The sequence below is a fragment of the Eriocheir sinensis genome, chromosome 41 (genome assembly GCF_024679095.1).
Source record: "Eriocheir sinensis breed Jianghai 21 chromosome 41, ASM2467909v1, whole genome shotgun sequence".
Classification (NCBI taxonomy): Eukaryota; Metazoa; Arthropoda; class Malacostraca; order Decapoda; family Varunidae; genus Eriocheir; species Eriocheir sinensis.
Genome location: NC_066549.1, coordinates 8,558,046 through 8,582,025, shown reverse-complemented (window position 1 = coordinate 8,582,025; position 23,980 = coordinate 8,558,046). Strand labels below are relative to the sequence as shown.

The window sequence follows — 23,980 nt, the reverse complement described above, 5'->3', positions numbered from 1 at the left end:
ACTTTAGGAATGTTAATCCACTCACATCAGCAGCTCCCCGCACACTGACAGACTTGGCTGCGGCTTAAGGAATCGAAACCCTTTGTGAGTAGAATTTGTGCATCAGGTCAAGAAGAGTATGTCCTGAGAGATAAAAAAAAAATGTTGTCAGGGTTCAAGACGAGAGAACAGGATTGGATGTGCTGGTGTTGTTGTTGTTTTCATTTGGCACAAGGATTCAAGAGATGATCATTGCCTTTGTTGTTGGTGATGATTTGGCACGATTCTGGCACTTCTTGTTGATTAAAATTGCTAATGAGGCGTAGAGAAGGTCTGCGACGTTTCCGTTCTGAAATGAAAAGAAAATGGGATCTCAGGGTATAATAGAAAGCCTTTTCCACGCCTTTCTGTCTGATTGAGAAGGCGCACACACACACACACACACACACACACACACACACACACACATACAGAGAGAGAGAGAGAGAGAGAGAGAGAGAGAGAGAGAGAGAGAGAGAGAGAGAGAGAGAGAGAGAGAGAGAGAGAGAGAGAGAGAGAGAGAGAGAGAGAGAGAGAGAGAGAGAGAGAGAGAGAGAGAGAGAGAGAGAGAGAGAGAGAGAGAGAGAGAGAGAGAGAGAGAGAGAGAGAGAGAGAGAGAGAGAGAGAGAGAGAGAGAGAGAGAGAGAGAGAGAGAGAGAGAGAGAGAGAGAGAGAGAGAGAGAGAGAGAGAGAGAGAGAGAGAGAGAGAGAGAGAGAGATTTTCATAAACAAAATAAGTTATAATTTTCAGTTTCTTATACCGGTTTGCCTTTTGTTATCGTGAAATCCATTGTCTTTGGGATTGAATTCAAGGTGTTACATGTGGTGCATAGCCAGTTTACATTGTTAGTTTATCTACGGGTTGCTTAACAAATAAGGGTCTGAGAAATTCTTGGGAAGGTTAAATAACAACACTGTTTGCACTGTGACCTAGTGACCTAACAATTTATACACCAGAGGTTCAAAGCCTAAAGGGACAAGGCTGAGCACAGAGGGTAAAGATGGTGGCAGTGTCCACCGAAACTGTTTGGTTAAAAATGTAACTCTATCGTCTGCCAGTGTGGGTTTTTATTTATACATTTACACAGAGACACTTCTGTAACTCAGTGTCTATGTAGCTCTTTTCCTGTCCCTGTCTCGCCTATTCATCTTGGACCCTTACTCTAGTGCACATAACTTATCGTGTCTTTATACCAACTGACATGAGAATTTATCAATTTTTTTCTACCGTACTTTAGCTCCAAAAATGTCTGCACACTCCCCTCTAAGATAAATCAAACCAGTATGAAGAAAAATGCGATACGAGTAGAGAAAGCTCACCGTTTTCCAGTAATACGGATGAGAGTAAGGGGGCTATTACACTGAGCAAATTTTCCGTGGATCTTCAGTCAAACCACGATTTCCGCTGGCGTGGTTCTCATTTGTTTCTTGTTATTGCTGCTGCCGATGATGGTGAGTAATACCGTCGTCCTTCGGTGAAATCTACCGTAGCTTTGGAAGATCGTGGACACGTCAGAAAACTACTGAAATATGAGAACCACGCCAGCGGAAATCGTGGTTTGACTGAAGATCCACGGAAAATTTGCCCAGTGTAATAGCCCCTTAAAGATATTAGTTGATGACTCAGGTACGTACGAGCGCCAGGTGAACACGCGGCCCAAACTGTCTCTGCCCAGTCACCTTCACAGTCCAAGGCGCATTGGTAAGACGAACAATGCAGAACTCACCTGGTGTAGAAAGTCATGCACAGCGGGGTTGCAGGAGGCGAGGGGTTGCGACATGCACTCAACATGGGCTAGAGAAACAGTGAGCATAAAATTGCCCATGAAATATAGCACGGAAAGTATTAGCCCAGCGAACTTGGATGGATAAAGAGCATAAGTTAGAGGAGGGGAGTTGATGAGGCATATGATTTTTTATTCCACACTGTTTAGAAAAGCCGTGTTACTGGAAACCCTCCCGCACATATACATACGGTCATAACTATCATTTGGAAGGGAGAACAGAATTAGTGTTTGTGTGTGTGTGTTTGAGACAGACAGATTGACATACATACATACAGACAGACAGACAGGCAGACAGACAGACAGACAGGCAGACAGACAGACAGACTGAGGGAGAGAGAGGTTCAAACCCCCGCAGCAAAATATATATCTCTGCATATACGCTCAGTGGCTTATCTAGATGGAAAGGTTTTTTTATGCCAAAGTAAATCCACGCAGGAAGAGAATTATCATGCAGAACTTCAGGCTATTCGTTGCGTTATGTTTCTGAACTTGAGAAAAAGCAGCTGAAGAGAAGAAGTAGTGGCGGTTTGCAGGTATAATACGTCAGGCAGAATGACCTTTGAGAGAGAGAGAGAGAGAGAGAGAGAGAGAGAGAGAGAGAGAGAGAGAGAGAGAGAGAGAGAGAGAGAGAGAGAGAGAGAGAGAGAGAGAGAGAGAGAGAGAGAGAGAGAGAGAGATAGAGAGAGAGAGAGAGAGAGAGAGAGAGAGAGAGAGAGAGAGAGAGAGAGAGAGAGAGAGAGAGAGAGAGAGAGAGAGAGAGAGAGAGAGAGAGAGAGAGAGAGAGAGAGAGAGAGAGAGAGAGAGAGAGAGAGAGAGAGAGAGAGAGAGAGAGAGAGAGAGAGAGAGAGAGAGAGAGAGAGAGAGAGAGAGAGAGAGAGAGAGAAAAGACATGAATACGCGGTGTGCTCCCAGGAAAGAGGATAACTCCCTTTACCAGATTACGAGTTGTTGAAATAGTTTTAGAGTAAACCCCAACAGATCCACGCATAAGCACTCTTCCTTTCGTGGCCGGGACAGCTACGACCCCGCGAGACAGTATTAAAGGTGGCTGTCACACACAATGGACCGCCCAAAAGGCCATGTGTCTCTTTATCCGGCGCTGCTCCGGATGTCCCTGTTCGCCCACACGGTTCGCAAGGAAGAACAATTAATCACGAAGAGAGCTAAGAAAACACCTTGAATGTAACCCTTGAGAAATATAACCTATGGAAAGACAGTGTATTATCGGAGAATGCCTCGTGAATGTGTCATAAGAAATATACGAATGATTATGATAAACCTACAGAAAATAAAACCTTAGGAATCCATGCACACTCAGGTATATCGATATTATTAACACCTGCATACCTGTGCCTTAGAGGGAGAAGGTGAGCATGTGAAGGGAAGGAGTGAAAGTGACTGGGAGAGGAATATAGATGAGGGTAAGGTTGAAGGGAAGTTGAAAGTGAGAGTGAGAGTGTATGTAATAAGAGTGAGGAGAGACTGAGATTGAGACGACAGGTGAATGTTGCCAAATTGTCGTACTCTAAACATTGCATTTATCATTTTTAGGTTCGAAGACTGCCGCAACCACACAAACAACGATAGAATATTAAAGTTAGCGTTAAAACTGTTATTTATTGATGCTTTTTGTGTTTTTTGCTTTAGTTATCGGTCAGAAACGACGACAATGCAATCCGATGAGTACGATAATTTGACAACGCTGCTTTGAGGGTATGAAAGAGAGAGCATTGAAGGAGTAAGGGTGAGGGTGAGAGGAGAGGAGAAGGTAAAGAAAGGTAAGGGCGAGCCAGGTGCTGATGGAGGCTGTGTTTCAGGTATCGTGGATTAGACAAAGCGACCTGCACGTCATATCTGCCAATCAACTTATATTTACGTCAGACGACCGCTTCAAGGTGAGTAGAGGATCGGTGGTAGTAGTAGTAGTAGTAGCAGTAGTAGTAGTAGTAGTAGTAGAAGTAGTAATAGTAGTAAAATAAGTGGTAGTAGTTATTATTGTTATTTTTATGATGTTTGGTAATGATTTTGTCTACTCTGCACGTCATTACTGTTAATTATCATGATACTAATTATTATTACAGGCTATTTCCAAGTGTTGATGGTGATATGGCGGGCTCAGCGAATACCCTCACCCTTTCCACGAAGATGATGATATATATTACGTAGAAATGCCAGTATGAATGACCATATTGTGTGATTGATTCAACCTCACTTTCTAACTGCAACATGTCGATGAAAACGTAGCTCCATATACAACCCCTGATTGGATACCAGAAAAGATAATTACAGTTCACGCTGCATTTACACACACGAGCAGCAGTTCGTTGCCTGAAGTGACCTGCATTCCCTCATTGTTCCAACTTAATTTAATTTAGCATGCGTGAGTGAGGCAATTAATCTCAACCTGCACTGCAGCCAAATGATCTGGGCGAGACCTTTACCGGAGGCCGCGTCGGGGTGAGGCGCGGCCGTCCGTACGCTGCCCGGCCTCCCTTCCCCCCAACCCGCCCTCCCCAGAACACAATTACTACCCGATCCTGTTAATGTAAATCAATTAAATAGATTGCATTATTCCCGCATTTACGTAACGATGGCTTCACCTACGACCTACCAACTCCTGCTCACTATTTTGTTCGCTAGAGAGACAGACCTGACAGACAGACAGACAGAGAGAATCCTCTAAATAGCAAGAATGTAACGATAATACGTTTGTTTCCTGGCGCTCTCTACCGACGTTAATTCCCATCGACGGTTAGTGCTGCTCGAAGGTTATTTATTTGCATTTTATTGAGAGGAACCCTTTGCACCCCATGACAGTGATCAAACACGTAGAAGGGGCGAGGAGTACGGCAGGGCGACAACCTCCTTGCTGCTGCTGAACAACGAAAACTGTCACAGATATTGTTTCCGAAGTGCCAATTCGCCTAGCGGGGCGTTGGTGAATTTACTAAATAAACGCCGATATCAGTAATACGATTGCGATTTCAATACCAATAAACTTATTTTGGAGTTTCATTAATCTGTTTAGCTTCCATTGCACCATGTTGTGTTTCAAAATATGTAAAGGAAAATATTACGTCGAAGCAAAACGAAGGATTCATTATATATTCTTTTCAGTGGCATGATACTCTTTTTTTTTTTTGTGTGTGTGTGTGTTTGCCTAATGAAACAGGTCAACGGTTTCATACGTCATGTGAGGAAGTCAATGTACTGAGGCGTGCAGACACAGCTGACGTTTTCCTCGCGTTATTACATCTCTGCCGCGTGTCTTCCCACAGGTGAGGATGGACAACGAGACCTCCTCCTTCGAGCTGGAGGTGCGCACCGCCCTCACCAACGACTCAGGTGTGTACGAGTGCCAGGTGAACACGCGGCCCAAGCTGTCCCGGCCCGTCACCCTCACAGTCCAAGGTGAGTCTGCGTCGGGGAAGGCCTTTGCGAAGAATCACCGTGAGTTAATCTTATAGGAGGAGGGAAGCAAGTTAGGACATCGAGAGATATTTTTGACTTTTACTATTATCATTATCATCATCATTGTTACTATCATTATCATCATTATTTGTATTTGTATTTTTGCTTGCGGGATTTTTTGTTCATGTTTTTATATATTTTGCCCTTGAGTTGCTTCCTTTACCGTACAAAAAAATATATGATGGTTTTCTGGATGATAATTAACCCTCAGCACAAGCTACAGCAAAACACGTGAAATGGAAAAAAAAAAAGGAATTACATAGAACAAAATGAAATGTTCGCGTGTCCGGGCTTTCAACTCGCGCCCAAACTCAGCAAAGTAGGAAAGTCGGGCGAGTTTTTGGCTTCCCGGCTGTCTCGTTCCTGCGTCCGCGGCTCTGTGTGTCCGGCTGAGGGTGGCGTGAACTTACTGGTGTGTGTGTGTGTGTGTGTGTGTGTGTGTGTGTGTGTGTGTGTGTGTGTGTGTTGGGATGAGAGGGATATGTACTATGATTGTTATTTACACACACTCTATCTATCTATCTATCCATCTATCTCATATCTATTTCAAGAACCAACTATTTCTGAATAACCGACTAACTCACTAACTACCATTAGCTAACTAACCAAATGACTGACTAACAAAAAGCACAAAATCATATCAACAAACAATTACCCAAACAGACGCAAAACAAACATTCATTCATTTACAAACACCAACCAAACACGGGGCAGTAGGCACCGTAGAATTGGCTGAAAACTTTTGCTCGTGCGTCAGTGGTCGTCTGAGGGAGGAGGCTTGTCGGACTAAACACGCGCTCTCCATCCCGTTAAAAGGCTGCGTGAAGGCGAGGTGGGAGGAACTGATGGAGAGGTGAGGTGATGAGAAAGTGTGGCAAGGCAAAGCAGGGGGAGGCGAGGCAAGGCAAGGAGAAGGGAGGGAAGGTAATGGGAACGTGAGGCAATGCGGGGGAGGCGAGGCAAGGCAAGGAGAAGGGAGGTGAGGTGATGGAGGGGAAGGAACGTCGGAACTCAGGAGGATCAGGTATCAGAGTGCTTGCTGCTTTGTTGCCTAATTACGAGACTCCCTTAATTTGTTTGATTACTTTACTCCAAAAATCTAAGTGTTTGACAAGAACGAGACGCAGGATATGAAAACGAAGGAGAAGGAGAATACGAAAGAGCAGGAAGCGTAGATGAGAAAGGAGGAAAAAAGGGGGAACAAAATAGCAGGAAGCGGAAGAACAGGAAGTGAAGAAAAAGGAGGAGGAGGAGGCGGAGCAGGAGAACGAAAGCCTTTTTTTTCATATATAATAATTATTGTCACTCTTTTGAAACCATTTGGGTCTTTTATATTTCGCCTAACGTTCGTATAGTGCCGTGAGAATATTGTTTGCTTAATAATTATGTAAATAGTTTAGAGACGTGCTTCATTATGTGTCTTTACGTCGAGGAATGACTCAAGACGCTTAACATATTGATCGGGGGAGTTCCTTTGTCTTGCAGCGTTCCCGTCAGCAAGATCCTGAGGCTACTCTTGTCGGCAGCGCAGCCATGCATTACGTATTGGGCTGCAAGGAAACTGTCTCAGCCTTTCCAAGTTGTTGCATATTATAAAAGAGCGTTTGGTACATATCGTGAGAAGCTGCCACAGTGAGGGGAATAAACTATAGTCGGCTTACTAAAGTCCGACCCAAGCTGACAACATAAACCTAAGCGTGTTTGCAAGCTGAGTGCTGATTGGCTGCTGCTATGGCTTCCAAGTTTTCTTTAACCTCTGTTTGTGTTTATCTCACGCCGCACTTTCTGCTAATCTGCACTGTGCTTACGAACACGCTTAGGTTTAAACTTAAGTGAACAGACTATAATATATGTGTGGTCCCGCTAGATAATGGTCTCTTTACTCAATCTCTGTGTTGGTTGGCGAGACATGGCGTGGGAGCCCCAGTACACTTTCGAAGCACATAGAACTGAATGTAGTGAAGAGGCTGATAAACGCGACAAACGCTTCTCCTATATTAAGTCTCATGCTCCCTTTCACCTCACCCAACGATTCTCCACATTTTTTTTATCACACAACATGACAGGTCGAGGGGAAAAAAACGAAAAGAGCGCCGTCTAAAATATTGCTGTCGGCGGAAGAGCAAACGAAAAGGATCATAAAAAATATAAGCCGTTATCGAGAGGTGTTTTATTAAGCCTTAGAACGCTTAAATAGGCTCAAAAATGGGCTCTTGCAGGCAGGGAGAGAGAGAGAGAGAGAGAGAGAGAGAGAGAGAGAGAGAGAGAGAGAGAGAGAGAGAGAGAGAGAGAAATATAATAGAAAAGAAAAAGAAAGAACGAAAGAAAAGAAAGAAAGAAAAAAGAAAGAAAAAGAAAGAAAGAAAAAAGTAAGGAAGAGAGAAAACGAAAAAGAGAAAAAAAGAGGAAAGAATTAAAGAAAGTTAAAAAAAAAAGAGGGTGGGGCTATTGATTCAGTAAAAAGAGTCTAACCTCACACAAAACCAACGCAGGCTGGTGACGAATATATCCTTAACCATACCTGTACCCACTCACCTCTGTCACGGGCATCATCGCAGCCTTCATCCCATACCAATGCAATAGTCTTGAGGCGGGCGGCTTTTTCTCGCACGCCGGCGGAGTCCAATAGCTGGATTCTTGGCAATGGACTGGTTTCCAATGTTGAAGAGCTACTGGGTACGTATCTAAGTTCAGCTATTCTTTGGTCCGGCAGCGCTGCACGGGGCCCATGAATCGAGGCGGCCGCGTAATGGATTAGCCTGTTTACGTTACTCTGGTACTCCGGGGTCTTGGGTCAGCGCCGTAGTCTGGGTGTAATCTGTTAGCTTCAACATGCCGACGGCCCCCATAGAAAGGACGCTGTGAATGGAAGATTGAATATTTGTGAGAAAGAATCGAGTATCCTGCATTTGCCCCCTAGACTGTAGTTCATATATTCAGTCTCTTATGCCTGCTCCCTTGACTAAATCACGGCCTTTATCTATATTTTTTTTTAGCTCTTGTCCCCTGCCATTGTATCTTTTTAGTTTCCTGGTGCAACTTCCACATGTATGCTTAGTTGTATAATCACACTCTGTACTGCCTGGGGGTTGGGATGGCATGCTCCTCCCTTCTCCTTTGTTGTTTACTTGCAACAATAAACTATCAATCAATCAGAATCGTAGTCATCCTCCTTCACAGTTTAGTTGTTGTTTTTTGCAGCAAGGGAGGAAGCTCTAGGGTAAAAATCAGTAACAGCAACCCCCCAAAAAAAGACCTCTAATCGTCGTTCTCGCTCAGACAATAGAAGAAGACAGGGATCAGAAGAGATGTCAATTTCGGGTGGAGAGGTGACTTCATACTCTCCTCCAACGCTAGCAATTCTTAGTTCATACAAACGCCACTCTAAATGTCAAGGAGCTTCTGGTACACTTATGGTACTTCAGATTTTCTTATGAGCTGCTTAGAGGGCGGACACTTGAGCCTCCATCACCGTGTCCTTTCTAAACGATGATAAACACTTCAAGTTGCATCCGTGGTTCTTTTTATCTTTTTTATCTTCTCACTGAATCAATAGCCGCTCTCCCTCCTCTTTCTTTCTTTCTTTCTTTCTTGCTTGCTTGCTTGCTTGCTTGTTTGCTTGCTTACTTTTCTCCGTCCTCTTTTTGCTCTTCTTTCCTTCTTCGTATCTTTCTTTTTTTTCTTTTTTCTTTCTTTTCTTTCTTTCTTTCTTTCTTGCTTACTTTTCTCCGTTCTCTTTTTGCTCTTCTTTCCTTCTTCGTATCTTTATTTTTTTTCTTTCTTTCTTTCTTTCTTTCTTTCTTGCTTGTTTGCTTGCTTGCTTACGTTTCTCCGTCCTCTTTTTGCTCTTCTTTCCTTCTTCGTATCTTTCTTTCTTTCTCTCTTTTCTTTCTTTCTTTCTTTCTTTCTGGCTTGCTTTTTTTTTTTTTTTTTACAGCAAAGGAGACAGCTCAAGGGCACAAAAAAGTAAACATTAATAAAAAAAAGCCCGCTACTCGCTGCTCCTAAAAAGAATCCAAAGAGGTGGCCGAAAGATAGGTCAGTTTCGGGAGGAGAGGTGTCCTGATACCCTCCTCTTGAAAGAGTTCAAGTCGTAGGCAGGAGGAAATACAGATGAAGGAAGATTGTTCCAGAGTTTACCAGCGTGAGGGATGAAAGAGTGAAGATGCTGGTTAACTCTTGCATAAGGGGTTTGGACAGTATAGGGATGAGCATGAGTAGAAAGTCGAGTGCAGCGGGGCCGCGGGAGGGGGAGGCATGCAGTTAGCAAGTTCAGAAGAGCAGTCAGCGTGGAAATATCGATAGAAGATAGAAAGAGAGGCAACATTGCGGCGGAATTTAAGAGGTAGAAGACTATCAGTATGAGGAGGAGAGCTGATGAGACGAAGAGCCTTTGCCTCCACTCTGTCCAGAAGAGCTGTGTGAGTGGAGCCCCCCCACACATGAGATGCATACTCCATACTAGGGCGGACAAGGCCCCTGTATATGGACAGCAACTGTGCAGGGGAGAAGAACTGGCGGAGACGGTACAGAACGCCCAGCCTCGAGGAAGCTGATTTAGTAAGAGATGAGATATGAAGTTTCCAGTTGAGATTTTGAGTTAAGGATAGACCGAGGATGTTTAGTGTTGAGAAAGGTGATAGCTTGGTGTTATCAAAGAATAGGGGATAGTTGTTTGGAAGATTGTGTCGAGTGGATAGGTGGAGAAACTGTGTTTTTGAGGCGTTGAAGGACACCAGGTTCTTCTTGCCCCAATCGGAAATAATAGTAAGGTCTGAGGCTAAGCGTTCTGCAGCCTCCAGCCTTGAGTCGTTAAGTTCCTGAAGGGTGGGTCTTCTATTAAAAGAAGTTGAATAATGCAGAGTGGAATCATCGGCGTAGGAATGGATAGGACAGTTCGTTTTGGAAAGAAGATCATCAATGAACAACAGAAAAAGAGTGGGAGATAGGACAGAACCCTGTGGGACACCACTGTTCATAGATTTAGGGGAAGAACAGTGACCGTCTACCACGGCAGAAATAGAACGGTCAGAAAGGAAACTGGAGATAAAGGTACAGAGAGAAGGATAGAAACCGTAGGAGGGTAGTTTAGAAAGCAAAGATTTGTGCCAGACCCTATCAAAAGTTTTTGATATGTCCAGCGCAATAGCAAAAGTTTCACCGAAACGGCTAAGAGAGGATGACCAAGAGTCAGTTAAGAAGGCTAGGAGATCACCAGTAGAACGCCCCTTGCGGAACCCATACTGGCGATCAGATAGAAGGTCAGAAGTGGAAAGGTGCTTTTGAATCTTCCGGTTAAGGATTGATTCAAAAGCTTTAGATAGACAAGAAAGTAAAGCAATAGGACGGTAGTTTGAGGGATTGGAGCGGTCACCCTTCTTAGGTACAGGCTGTGTGAAGGCAGACTTCCAGCAAGGAGGAAAGGTAGATGTTGACAGGCAGATGCGAAAGAGTTTGACCAGGCAGGGTGACAGCACGGAGGCACAGTTTTTAAGGACAATAGGAGGCACTCCATCAGGTCCATAAGCCTTCTGAGGATTGAGGCCAGAGAGGGCATAGAAAACATCATTTTGAAGAATTTTTATAACAGGCATAAAGGAGTCAGAGGGGGATGAGTAGGAGGAATATGCCCAGAATCGTCCAGAGTGGAGTTTTTAGAAAAAGTTTGAGAGAAGAGTTCAGCCTTAGAGTTAGATGAGACGGCAGTGTTGCCGTCAGGACTGAGAGTGGAGGGAAAGATGTATAAGTGATGTTGGAGGAGAAGTTTTAGGCTAGATGCCAGAAGTCACGGGAAGAGTTAGAGAAAGCAAGGTTTTGACATTTTCTATTAATGAAAGAATTTTTGGTTAGTCGGAGAATAGAATTGGCACGATTTCGGGCAGAAATGTAAAGTTCATAATTAGCATTAGTTTGAAGGCTCTGGTATCTTGTGTGAGCTACCTCTCTATCATTGACAGCACGAGAACAATCGTGATTATAACAAGGCTTTTAGCGTGAGGAGTAGAGAAAGAACGAGGAATGTATGCCTCCATTCCAGAGACAATCACCTCTGTGATGCGCTGAGCACACACAGAGGGGTCTCTATCCTGGAAGCAATAATCATTCCACGGGAAATCGGAAAAGTACATCCTCAGGTCGTCCCACCGAGCTGAAGCAAAATGCCAGAAGCATCGCCTCTTCGGTGGGTCCAGAGGGTGTACAGGAGCGATAGGACAGGATGCAGAAATAAGATTGTGATCGGAGGAGCCCAACGGAGAGAACAGTTTGACAGAATAAGCAGAAGGGTTTGAGGTAAGGAAGAGGTCTAGAATGTTGGGCCGATCTCCAAGACGGTCAGGAATACGTGTAGGGTGCTGGACCAACTGCTCTAGGTCGTTGAGGATAGCAAAGTTATAGGCTTGTTCACCAGGATGGTCAGTGAAAGAGGATGAAAGCCAAAGCTGGTGGTGAACATTGAAATCTCCTAGGATGGAGATTTCAGCGAAGGGAGAGTGGGTCAAGATGTGCTCCACTTTAGAATTCAAATAGTCAAAGAATTTTACATAGTTGGTAGAGTTAGGTGAGAGATAAACAGCACAGATGTATTTAGTAATAGAATGACAGTGAAGTCTTAACCAGATGGTGGAAAATTCAGAAGAGTCAAGGTCGTGGGCACGAGAGCAAGTGATGTCGTTGCGCACGTAGGCGCAACATCCAGCTTTGGATTGAAATTTAGGATAGAGATAGTAGGAGGGAACAGAGTAGAGATTGCTGTCAGTAGCCTCAGAAACCTGCGTTTCGGTAAGGAAGAGAAGGTGAGGTTTAGAGGAGGAGAGATGATGTTCCACAGAATGAAAATTAGAGCGAAGACCGCGAATGTTGCAGAAATTGAGAAGAAAGAGGTTCGAGGAGTTATCAAGACACCTCTCGGGTCGGCAGCCAGAAGGGGAGTCCTCCCTGGGGGAATTTGTGGTCCCCCCCCCAGGCGGGGACTCCGAGGCTTGGTGTATGTGCGCCATTTTGAAATTTTAATTTTGGGAAAAGGTGTATATGTTGTGAGAATGTAGTGTGGTGTGGATAAAGAGAGGATCTGTCTTTCGAGAGCATGCTGAACTACTCTCCGGTGTTGGTGAGACAATAGGGAAACGGTTAGTGAGGACATGGGAAGGGTCTTTGGAGGGCTTCAGCTCCCTTCTCACCTCCCATATATACCTCACCGGGAGTGGCTTGCGCCCGTTCGGTAGGTGTCTTCCTACCTACTCCAGCCTGCTTGCTTGCTTGCTTACGTTTCTCCTTCCTCTTTTTGCTCTTCTTTCCTTCTTCGTATCTTTTTTTCTTTCTTTCCTTCTTTCTTTCTTCCTTTCATTCTATCTTTCGTGCTTAGCGGTTGGTGCATCGATCTCTCTCTCTCTCTCCCTCATTATTCCACACTCGTTGTCGTACACGAGCTCAACGCTGACTGACTTCTGTAATGACTTATTCATTTGGTGACTTGCAAACAATCACACATCATTTAGGTCAGTATCTATCAATAGGTGCGTCGTGATCCTTGTACAATAAAGAATGAGCTATGTGAATATTCGGTTAATTAAACTTGCTCTTAAAAACACACCAGACAAAAATACGAACCTTGCAATTTTACGAACACATGAGAAATAGTGCGCGCAAGACTCAACATTTTATTTCCTTCAGTATTATATCATTAGTTCTGTTCTGTTGCCTTGGAATATTATTTTGTTCGACCAAATAAATATATATGAAAATGTTTTCCTTCGGTCAGTGGTTTACGGGGACTCTTTATCGTGAGCAAGATGCCAATTTTATTATTTTATTCATTTCGTTCACCTATTTTTTTTCCTTTGCTCTGTACAACCAATAAGTACTACTGTCGTTTGCATGGCTCTCGTTTCCTTAGTGCTTTGCGTGCCTTGTTTAGTGGATGACATGATTTTCACGCTCTGACCTCGGCCGCACTGTTCCTGTGACGGGTGAAAACAAGTGACATTAACTAAGGAAGTCTTCTTGTTAGAGAAACTAAAAATCAAATAAAACAGTAAAAAAATTATTGAAAACAGACTATTAATGTTTTTGAAAGGGGACATTATTATTAAACTAGAATGTTCCCAAGAAATTTGAGTTTTTACTTGTTTGGTGTGTGTGTGTGTGTGTGTGTGTGTGTGTGTGTGTGTGTGTGTGTGTGCGGAATGCGGAGTGAATCTTGTTTTCCAGCAGCAAGGGTATGACTGATAATAAAGACTTGATATTCGTTGCTTTTGTGTTGTTATTTTTTTCTGTTGCGCCCGTAAAGATTATTTGAATGTAAATTAGCATTGCCGAATATGGGGGGCTCTGGTGGCGTCAATATCGTAGCTTGTTTTCTGCAGGGTAAGGTCGAGGGAGGGGAAAGGGGAAGACCAAATCGTCACCTTCGTAAGCAAACCGCCTAAGTCAATATTTTCTACTTTACAGGAAATAGGAAAAGAAGCGTCATTATCTCATTTGTCTTAATATTTAGGCAGAAATGAAAAGGCCGATTCTAGAACACTCAAACCCTGAATGACGAAGGCAACTACAAAAACAGGCGTCACGTGTTGAAAAATTGATGTAAACAAAAACCTGGAAATCACTGAAAAATGACTTAGGCGATTATTTTATGAGGGTGACGAAATAATCTTCGCTGTACCCGCCATCCTGAATAGCAAAGAAAATAATCTAACCCGCTTGTAACAGGATTCGAAAATGATTCATGCTCCCACTGCACTATTTTTTTCTTGCTTATTCCAGTCACCATAACGTAAGTCACCATACCACTCACCACATTAGAGAACACACACACACACACACACACACACACGAACCAACCGCTGGTATCATTAAGACGCTGCTTCGGGACAAATTGAAACATCCGTGAGTGAACCTTGAGCGAGTTCACGGCTGCTTCCTCTCATCCTCGAGCAATAGTGTGCTTCGAAAAGTCCGGGTATCGTGAAGCAGCACTATTTTTCGCGAGGTTCCTGGCTCGAGGGCTTTCAAATTATATGCTTTGCAGGTTCGTATGAGATCTAGTTAGAGAGAAATACGTTTGCACGCTCGCATTTGAAACGACGGAACGACCAGAATATGCTCCTCTCACTCCTCTCGCCCCGCAATTATGTACACATCCTAAAACATTTCCTGACATCAAAGGAATATCAAATACCTTCAGTACCAACTCTATAGAAGTGATTTATATTTATAATTATATTTGCATAGCACGAGTTCCTTGTTTCCTCCACTGACTTTCTGTACATCCTCTCCCTGAAGCCACCGGGGCCAGTATCCACGGGCCGGCCGAGGTGTATATCAAGACGGGCTCCACGCTTGTGCTCACCTGCTCCGCCGCCCTCCATCCAAACGCCCTCACCAAGGTAAGCCGCTGCTGAGTTGCTTTATACCCTTTAACCCGGTAGCAGAAACGGGCCAAATTTGTGGCTTTACCGTGTAGCAGCGACGGGCCAAATTTGTGCCATAATATAAACCCCCCAAAATAGATGATACATAATCTGATCACCAATGCTTTGATATATATTATGAAATGGTTTGTGTGAGGGGAGATTTTTTCTCATTTTTCTCGCTTGGAGAGACCATTAAGAAACATGATCCCCGCTGCTACCGGGTTATTAACGTGTCACGAATGTGGTCTTTTTTTTTTTCTTTTAATACTTTACTACCAAACAAACGTACGATTTATGTCCGATGCTATACCGTTCAGATCATTGTACCATTAGTAAACAGTCTTCAGAATATGCTGCAGAACTTTATTGTGGAATTTCACTGGAACGACTGAAAGATTATTTGCAGTGGTGGTGCATGCAATCTAAAGGGGCTATTACACTCGGCAAATTTTCCGTGGATCTTCAGTCAAACCACGATTTTCGCTAGCGTGGTTCTCAATTGTTTCGTGTTATTGCTGCTGATGAAGATGGTGAGTAATACCGTCGTCCTTCAGTGAAATCTACCGTAGCTTTGGAAGATCGCGGACACGTCAGAAAACCACGCAAATATGAGAACCACGCCAGCGGAAATCGTGGTTTGACTGAAGATCCACGGAAAATTTGCCCAGTGTAATAGCCCCTTAACTTCATCATCGCTCTACAGCCCGCTTCCCTAACACTTCTGGCCTTACACACCAGCGTTGCCAGTTAGCGTTAAAACTCCTATTTATTGATGTTTGTTTGTTTGTTTTCGTTATAGTTATCGGTCAGAAACAACGAAAATGTAGAGATGTGTACGATAATTTGGCAACGCTGTTACACACCCACATTTGACAAGGCTTTCGTAGAGGTGGTGGGTATTCCCGCGGATAGTTTTATGAGCTTAGGGATAGTTTGACAAGGCATCTGTACCATGAAGAGGAAAACACGCAACGAACCCGACTGATCTCCTTTCTGACCTTTGGAAATAGTTAATGCGAGCTGAAGGCGTCTGAGTAGATTACTTTATCTTCCAGCACATCGCGGTCATGATTCCCAGCGTAATATATGTCTTCTTTACTTTCTTAGTGTGTTTGAGTTGTAACGGACTGGACGACAAGTTGCTCGGGGAATACAGATCCATATGATCCATATTACACGCCCGTCCGTCACACCAGGAGCGCCACCCTGTGTTGACTGATCGCCTCGAGTCAGTCTCCTTAAACACTGCACGCTTGTCACGCTCATTTTCGTGCAGGAGAGACTGAATTGAATACCTCGTACCTCAGGAACTTTGCACCCTACCCTTATGAATGGTAACATATATTATAGTGTGTGTGTGTGTGGGGGGGGGGGGTATATATATATCATTTTCCATTAGTCCGCAGTTAAAAGTCTGGTTTCCCTCTCCGTCCCACTGTACCCAGACATCTGAGCTATAACAAAAAAAAACTTTGCTACCTCAGGCCATGCTTCCATTACTAAGATACAGCACCTCTCATTAGACCTCTTTTCTCCCTTAATCTCGGAGTAATATTGTTGAATCAGCAAAACGCAACAGTGGTGGCAGCATTAACAACAACAAAAACAAAACACAACTAAGGTAGCAACACAACAAAAACAGCAAAACAACAAAAACAATAGTAGGAACAACAACATTAGGACAGCCCGGCCCCAACGCAGCATTTGTCACGTTAATGTCTACACAAAACACATAACTGAAACATACCACACACTTCATATACTCCATCTAGATTCTTGCGTGTTGCTTTGCTTCGCCCAAAAATCTTTAGACATGAACAGAATTTAATGTTAGTGAGATGAAAAAAACTGGTAAAGAATCTGGGAACATGTTTTAAGATTCGGATTGGCTTACCGAGACTGACGTAAACCCAATCGTGCAGGTAATTTCGATTCCTGTCCAACTTTTGAAAGGTTAGGGGAGGGATGAGGGAGATGGCGACGATGCGAGGGACCGAGAAGGGAAGACGGGTAGAAAGTAGCGGTGGAGAAGATGGCCTTTGAATTTTACACGGCAGTACGATTGTAATATTTCTGGAGCCGTGGTAAATCCTCAAGGGTCGTGGTGGCGGCAATGGTGTTATTAGATGCGGTAATACTGAATGAGATGGTGGTGGTGGTGGTGATGTATAGCATGGCGGTGCTGGCGGGGAGGAATGAAAGGACTGCGAAAGGAATGGCGGCAGGCGTGGCGTTGACAAGGGTCGGGAGAGGAGGGCGGCCGGGACATGAGTGGTCGTGCGGGTCGTCTGTGTGAGATATGAAGGCAGCAGCCGTTGGGTTTGGCGTGGGACGTGATTCGCTCTAAAAGATTTTCCTTCCAATCGAGATTCAGCGCAGGAGAGGAGAAGGGTTCATGTTTAATTCAAAATCTGTTTATCCCTTCAATATTAATATCTATGGATTTGGTTGGGGGAAAATAGCCCTTCAGAAATTAAAAACCATAAAATTCAGATTATAATCGTATTTTTTATCTCTCTCTCTTTCCATTCTTCCGTTTTATAGTCCAGGGTATTAAAGCCTAATGACCGTACTCCCTTTTCCGTTCCAGTACATAATGAATGAGGATAATGACTAAAGCTTTATTAAAGGCATTAATCTTCTGGAGGGACTCGAGGATAAGGGAGCCAAGCTTAAACGTTGCTGTAGACTCATTATACATTTTGCTCATTAGATATTTAATAAACTGTCGCATTTTGATCTAGTTGTGTCAGATGTTTGGTGGCCGTGAATCGTGTTAAAGATATTTTCGAGATGAAACACATTTTTCCGGGACCCAGCGCCCAACACCTTGCTTACCTCACCCAGTCATCCTTCACACAAACACGCACACACAAGCGCATACACGCACACGCACGCACACACACACAAGCGCATACACGCACACGCACGCACACACACACAAGCGCATACACGCACACGCACGCACACACACACAAGCGCATACACACACACGCACACACACACACAAGCGCATACACACACACACACCCACACACACAAGCGCATACACACACACGGACCCACACACACAAGCGCATACACACACACGCACCCACACACACAAGCGCATACACACACACGCACGCACACACACAAGCGCATACACACACACGCACGCACACACACAAGCGCATACACACGCACGCACGCACACACACACAAGCGCATATACACACACACGCACGCACACACAAAAACGCATACACACACACACGCACGCACACACACAAGCGCATACACACACACGCACGCACACACACAAGCGCATACACACACACGCACCCACACACACAAGCGCATACACACACACGCACGCACACACACAAGCGCATACACACACACGCACGCACACACAAGCGCATACACACACGCACGCACACACACAAGCGCATACACACGCACCCACACACACAAGCGCATACACACACGCACCCACACACACAAGCGCACACACACACGCACGCACACACACAAGCGCATACACACACACCCACACACACTACACACACGCACACACACAAGCGCATACACACACACACGCACACACACACACAAGCGCAAACACACACGCGCAAACACACACTCACACACACACACAAGCGCATACACACACGCGCATACACAAGCGCATACACACACACGCACCCACACACACACACGCACGCACACACACAAGCGCATACACACACACACACACAAGCGCATACACGCACACGCACGCACACACACACAAGCGCATACACACACGCACACACACACACACGCATGCACACACACACGCACCCACACACACAAGCGCATACACACACACGCACCCACACACACAAGCGCATACACACACACGCACCCACACACACAAGCGCATACACACACACACGCACCCACACACACAAGCGCATACACGCACACGCACGCACACACACAAGCGCATACACACACACGCACGCACACACACAAGCGCATACACACACACACACACACACACACACACACACACACACACACACACACACACAAGCGCATACACACGCACGCACGCACACACACAAAGCGCATATACACACACGCATGCACGCACACAAGCGCATACACACACACGCACGCACACACACAAGAGCATACACACACACGCACGCACACACAAAAACGCATACACACACACGCACACACACCACAGAAGCTTAAAAACTAACGAAACTACCTCCAGCCCTCTCCGAAAAGACAAGATTGCTTATTAGATTTCTCTTTCCCCGCTGAACCTTGTAAACCTTCCCTCATTGCGGACAACGGCAAATTGCATTACCTGTAGCGTCCACCACTTGTTTGACCTGCACGGACAACACTTCAGATCCTCTTAACATCGGTGGTAATTGCAGTCCTGTGAAAGAGGTGTGTTCGCGTGCACCGGAAAGGGAAAGGCACTGTATTCTGATCCGCCAGTCAGACTTTCAAGCCTCGTCGGTAGCACAGTCTTGCCCGCAGAAAGTATGCATTAAAACTACGGCGGCTTCTTATAAGATACAACATTTTTATACTTTGTAGCAGCATTATACGAACGTCTCAGCATAGTATGGGGTTTTACGATTACATTTTTAGTCTGGTTATGGTAAAAGGCGAGTAAAAAGGAACCCGGTGCCGAAAATTGATGACCCGATTGTCGGTGGCATAGATTGTGCTGGCAGTCTCACGTGAGCCGACAACAGAACAGACTCCAGGCTGGACGTGGAATTCTGACTTGTCTGAATGCATTCCCGTTCAAGGTCATAGTTCCGTGCTGTTTCTGGTGCCTTGTCAGACTTTGGCATGTGCATAGACAGGGATGTGGTTCAGCTGGCGTATTGCGTGTGGGTGTGGGTGTGGGCGGGGGTGAGGGGGTGAGTGTTGGGGGGATGGGTGGGGTAGGGGTGGGCTGGGGGAGGGGTTAAAAAATGCTGTGCTCATTTTCAGTAATAATCCTTTTTTTCTTTGGCTGTGAGTTTGTTTTGTGTCTGCGGCTCACCGCCCTCCACGCTACTCGGTGCGGAAAATATAACAACGATGACCCCGGCCGTGCCACATATGAATGCATCTGATATGATTATGCGCACGCCGTTAAAATATTCATGAAACCCAATTCCAGTAAACAACAGGCTAAAACAGTAAATTATATGCTTTGTTGTGAGGGTTTTCGTGTTATCTGATATTTGGTCACTATTTTTTCGTATCATTGTGTTTTTTTTCTGTAAGTAGCAAATAATAAAATGCAATAGTTCCCCGGAAGTCCGATCAGCTCCGATGTGTGGTCTGGAGATTGCCTTCGTCACGGCCCCCCTTCTCTAAACATGTATTTTGCCCTACTTCTTGTTGTCCGGCTTTTCATACTCCGTTATCCAATCGATATTCCCTGACTCAAAACCTATAAATATACTATTGTTTTGTCTCTTCTATGCTCCGCCTCCTCTGCTCCTCCTCCTCCTTCTTCTCCTTTTCCTCCTACTCCTTCTCATCCTTCTCCTCCTTGTTTTGTCTCTTCTGTGCTCCTCCTCCTCCTCCTCCTCCTCCTCCTCCTCCTCCTGCTCCTCCTCCTCCTCCTCCTCCTCCTCCTCCTCCTTCTCCTCCTTCTCCTCCCTACCATCAATCAGTCAATCCCAGCCAGATGAACGAGTGAGCTTTCTTCAGCCCCGAGATACATTTTGCTGAGAAGTAATCGAAGTGTATCATTCTGCACCTCACTCGAAATGCAAGGAACCATAGTGTGTCAGAGCTTCAAGCCACAGAAGTGAAGAGCCGAGGCGAGTCGGTTCGAGCCCCAGTGACGCCACGTGACATCAGGAGAGCCATCCGGTCATAAGCCTCACATTCTTCAGCATTTCGTGGCCTACTCATCTAAATTTGATAAGGCTTTCGTATAGGTTGTGTTAGTATTTCCAAAGGCTTTCGTATAGGTTGTGATAGTATTCCCATGGGTGGTTTTATGAGCCTAGTAATAGTTTGACAAAGGCTTCTGCACCATGAGCGTGAAAAACAGGCATGGGGACCCGAGTAATCTTCTTTGTGGCCTTTGGAAACAGTTGTTACGAGAGCCAAAAGCCTTAAACCCTAAGCGGCAAAACGAAGGTCCATATTCTTACACGTATCGGGATCACATTTACACGACTTCCCGAGGCCACAGAGAATACTAACAGGGTCTTTGTGGCAATATCAGAGTAACGGACGTAACCTTCTTCTTAAGGGTTTATTAAGCAGAACAGACGAGTGCGTACAGGAGGCGAGGCAAGTGTAGTCTGAGCCACGGGGAGAAAAACTGGACCCGTATTCTCAAACCTTCCGGCGCCCAATTACACATATTTGACAAGGCTTTCGCAGGCGTTTCGGGCATTTTCAGGTGTAGTTTAATGGCCCTGGTGGTTGTTTAACTCTTCTTCTGTACCATGAATGTGAAAAAAAAACTCATGAAAGCCCGATTAATTTCCATTTTGACCTTTGAAAATAGTTGATGTGCGAGGTGGTAGCATCAGAGAATACCGCCCCTGGTAGGAGGAAACGTACGCAACGAGATATTGTGAACCCGAATCGACCCCAATAGTTATGTGTGCGAACCATTATATTGTTGAGAATATACTTGACTAATATATAACAGTCTTCATGGGTGATTTTCCCGTTCAAGATGCAAAAGTCTTGTAAAACTATCAACCGCATCACCAAACAGCCGATATAACAGTCTTCATTCATGGGTTTCCCCGTTCAAGATGTTCAAGTCCAGAAAAACTATCAACCCAATCAACCAACCAGCTGATATAACAATTCAGTTCGCGGGTTTTTTTTCAAGAAGAGATGCAGAAGTCTTGTAAAACTATCAACCGCATCACCAAACAGCCGATATAACAGTCTTCATGGGTGATTTTCCCGTTCAAGATGCAGAAGTCTTGTAAAACTATCAACCGCATCACCAAACAGCCGATATAACAGTCTTCATGGGTGATTTTCCCGTTCAAGATGCAGAAGTCGTATAAAATTATCAACCGCATCACCAAACAGCCGATAGAAATCCCAGAAACTTCTACGAGCGGCTTTTCGAACAAGCGAACTGAGACGCCGATTTGTTTAGGAATTCTGGTTTTGTACACAGAGCCGGGCTGGAAGGGGAAAGGAGGGGGAGGAGCCGGAGCAAGACAAAGGCAGAGACTCGTACTTCAAGAGGGCGCCGCTGTATCCTTAAAGTGGGATGAAGTGTGCGCCGTAAAGTACGAGGAGGAGCGGCAAAATGTGTCCGTGGCAACCCGAGTAATGTATGTAAATGGATGGTGACGCTTCCCCTGCTTTCCCATCATGTTTATCTCCCCCTCCGTCGGTTTTAGGAAAAGAATGGCAACTCTTGGGGGACAAACTCTCCGGTCGCACTTGTTTCTGAATACTTACGTGAGGTGCACTTTTTTTCTCTCTCTATTCACACTTTCTGAAAACTAAAACAAACGCACATACACACACACACACAAGAGGAGTTAATTATTATTTTTTATTACACGTGAATCGGGTGAGTTTTTTAGCCAACTTTAGGATAAATACAGATCTTGAACGAGAATACATAAGGTTATAAGGAGACTACATACATACACACATACACACCTTTATATACACACACACACACACACACACACACACACACACACATATACATACATACATACAGGCTTTTTCATTGTTTGTTTGTTTGTTTTAGCTGTTTAAGTGTGTGTGTGTGTGTGTGTGTGTGTGTGTGTGTGTGTGTGTGTGTGTGTGTGTGTTGATGTTTTGCCCTTGACCTGCTTCCTCTGATGTAAAAAGAGTACCTACACACACACACACACACACACACACACACACACACACACACACACACACACACACACACACACACACACACACACACACACACACACACACACACACACACACACACATACACGCCGTTAACGACTTTCCCGTGATTTCCTGCGGCAGGGAGCGATAGGGCGGACGTAGGAGGAACGTATAATTTTTTTTCATCTCTACGGAATGGTAATTAAGGTTCCATTCTCTCCACCTCAGATCACGTCGGTAATTAGGTAGTCTCCCCCGTGAACTTTTTCCCCATCAATTTCATTATCTTTCATCTCCGACATGTGTCTTCTCTTCTCTCTCTCTCTCTCTTTCTTCCTTTCTTTCCTCTCCTTTCATCCTCTCTCGACTTATTTTTTTTTTCTCTCCGCTAATCCGTCTTCTTTGCTCATATTTCCTCCTTGACCTAACCGCGTCTTTTCCCTCTTTTTCTCTCGTCTTTCTTTTCTTTTTCTTCTCTCTTTTATTTCTCCTTTTGAACGTCCTCCTCCTCCTCCTCCTCCTCCTTTCATTTATCGACTCCTAATGCTTCTAATTTTCTTCCTCGTCCTGTCCTCTTTATTCTTTTTCCTGGTATTCTTTTCCTTCTTTCTCTCCTTTTTTCTCATGTCATCCTCCTCCTCCTTCTCCTCCTCTTCCTCCTCCTTTCATTTATCGTTTCCTAATGCTTCTAATTTTCCTTCTCGTCCTGTCCTCTTTATTCTTTTTCCTGGTATTCTTTTCCTTCTTTCTCTCCTTTTTTCTCATGTTGTTTCCTCCTCCTCTTCCTCCTCCTCCTCCTACTCTTCCTCCTCCTTCTCCTGCTACTACTTTTCCTTCGCCCATTCCTCAAACTCTTTTTCCTTCACCTCTTTCGTAAATCGTTTCCTTATTCTTTTCACTTTCATCTTCATCTTATCATCGTTTTCCATTTCAAGTTAGATTTTTCTCTCTTTTTCCCTCACCCCGTCTTAATTCCTCTTTCTCGTTCTCTCATTCTCTTTCCTTCCATACTTCTTATTTTCTCTCATTTCCGTTTTAATCTTTGTTTCGTTCTTTTATTTTTCGCGGGTTCCTGAGTACGATGTTTTTTTAATGTTCTTCACCACCTCCTTCCTTCGTTCTTTCTTTTCTTGTTTATTCCTCTTCGGTTATTCTCTTCTTTATTGTTTCGTCTTATTCGTTCATTCCTTCCTTGCTTTTTCTGCCTCCTCCTGCTTGTTCTCTTCCCCACTCTCCTCCTCCTCCTCTTCCTCCTCTTCCTCTTTCTCCTCCTCCTTTCCTCACCTTACTCGTTCATTCCTCCTTCCTCTTGCCAGTCCTTCTTTTGCTCTTCCTCCTCCCCACCCTCCTCCTCCCCTTTCACTTCCTCTTCATTATGAAAAACTTCCTGTTATCTGATGCTCCAAACAGCATTAATGTGCGTCATATCTG

At 44.6% G+C, this 23,980-nt stretch overlaps 1 protein-coding gene across 1 annotated transcript in view; it reads left to right on the top strand.

The window, feature by feature from the left end:
- Nucleotides 1–23,980, top strand: part of LOC127009618 (hemicentin-1-like) — a 142,436-nt gene that overhangs the window by 102,769 nt on the left and 15,687 nt on the right. The window contains exons 5-7 of the mRNA XM_050882848.1: nucleotides 3,623–3,700; nucleotides 5,084–5,216; nucleotides 14,559–14,662. Of these exons, the coding sequence (XP_050738805.1) occupies nucleotides 3,623–3,700; nucleotides 5,084–5,216; nucleotides 14,559–14,662 (315 nt within the window). The remainder of the gene's footprint in view (nucleotides 1–3,622; nucleotides 3,701–5,083; nucleotides 5,217–14,558; nucleotides 14,663–23,980) is intronic.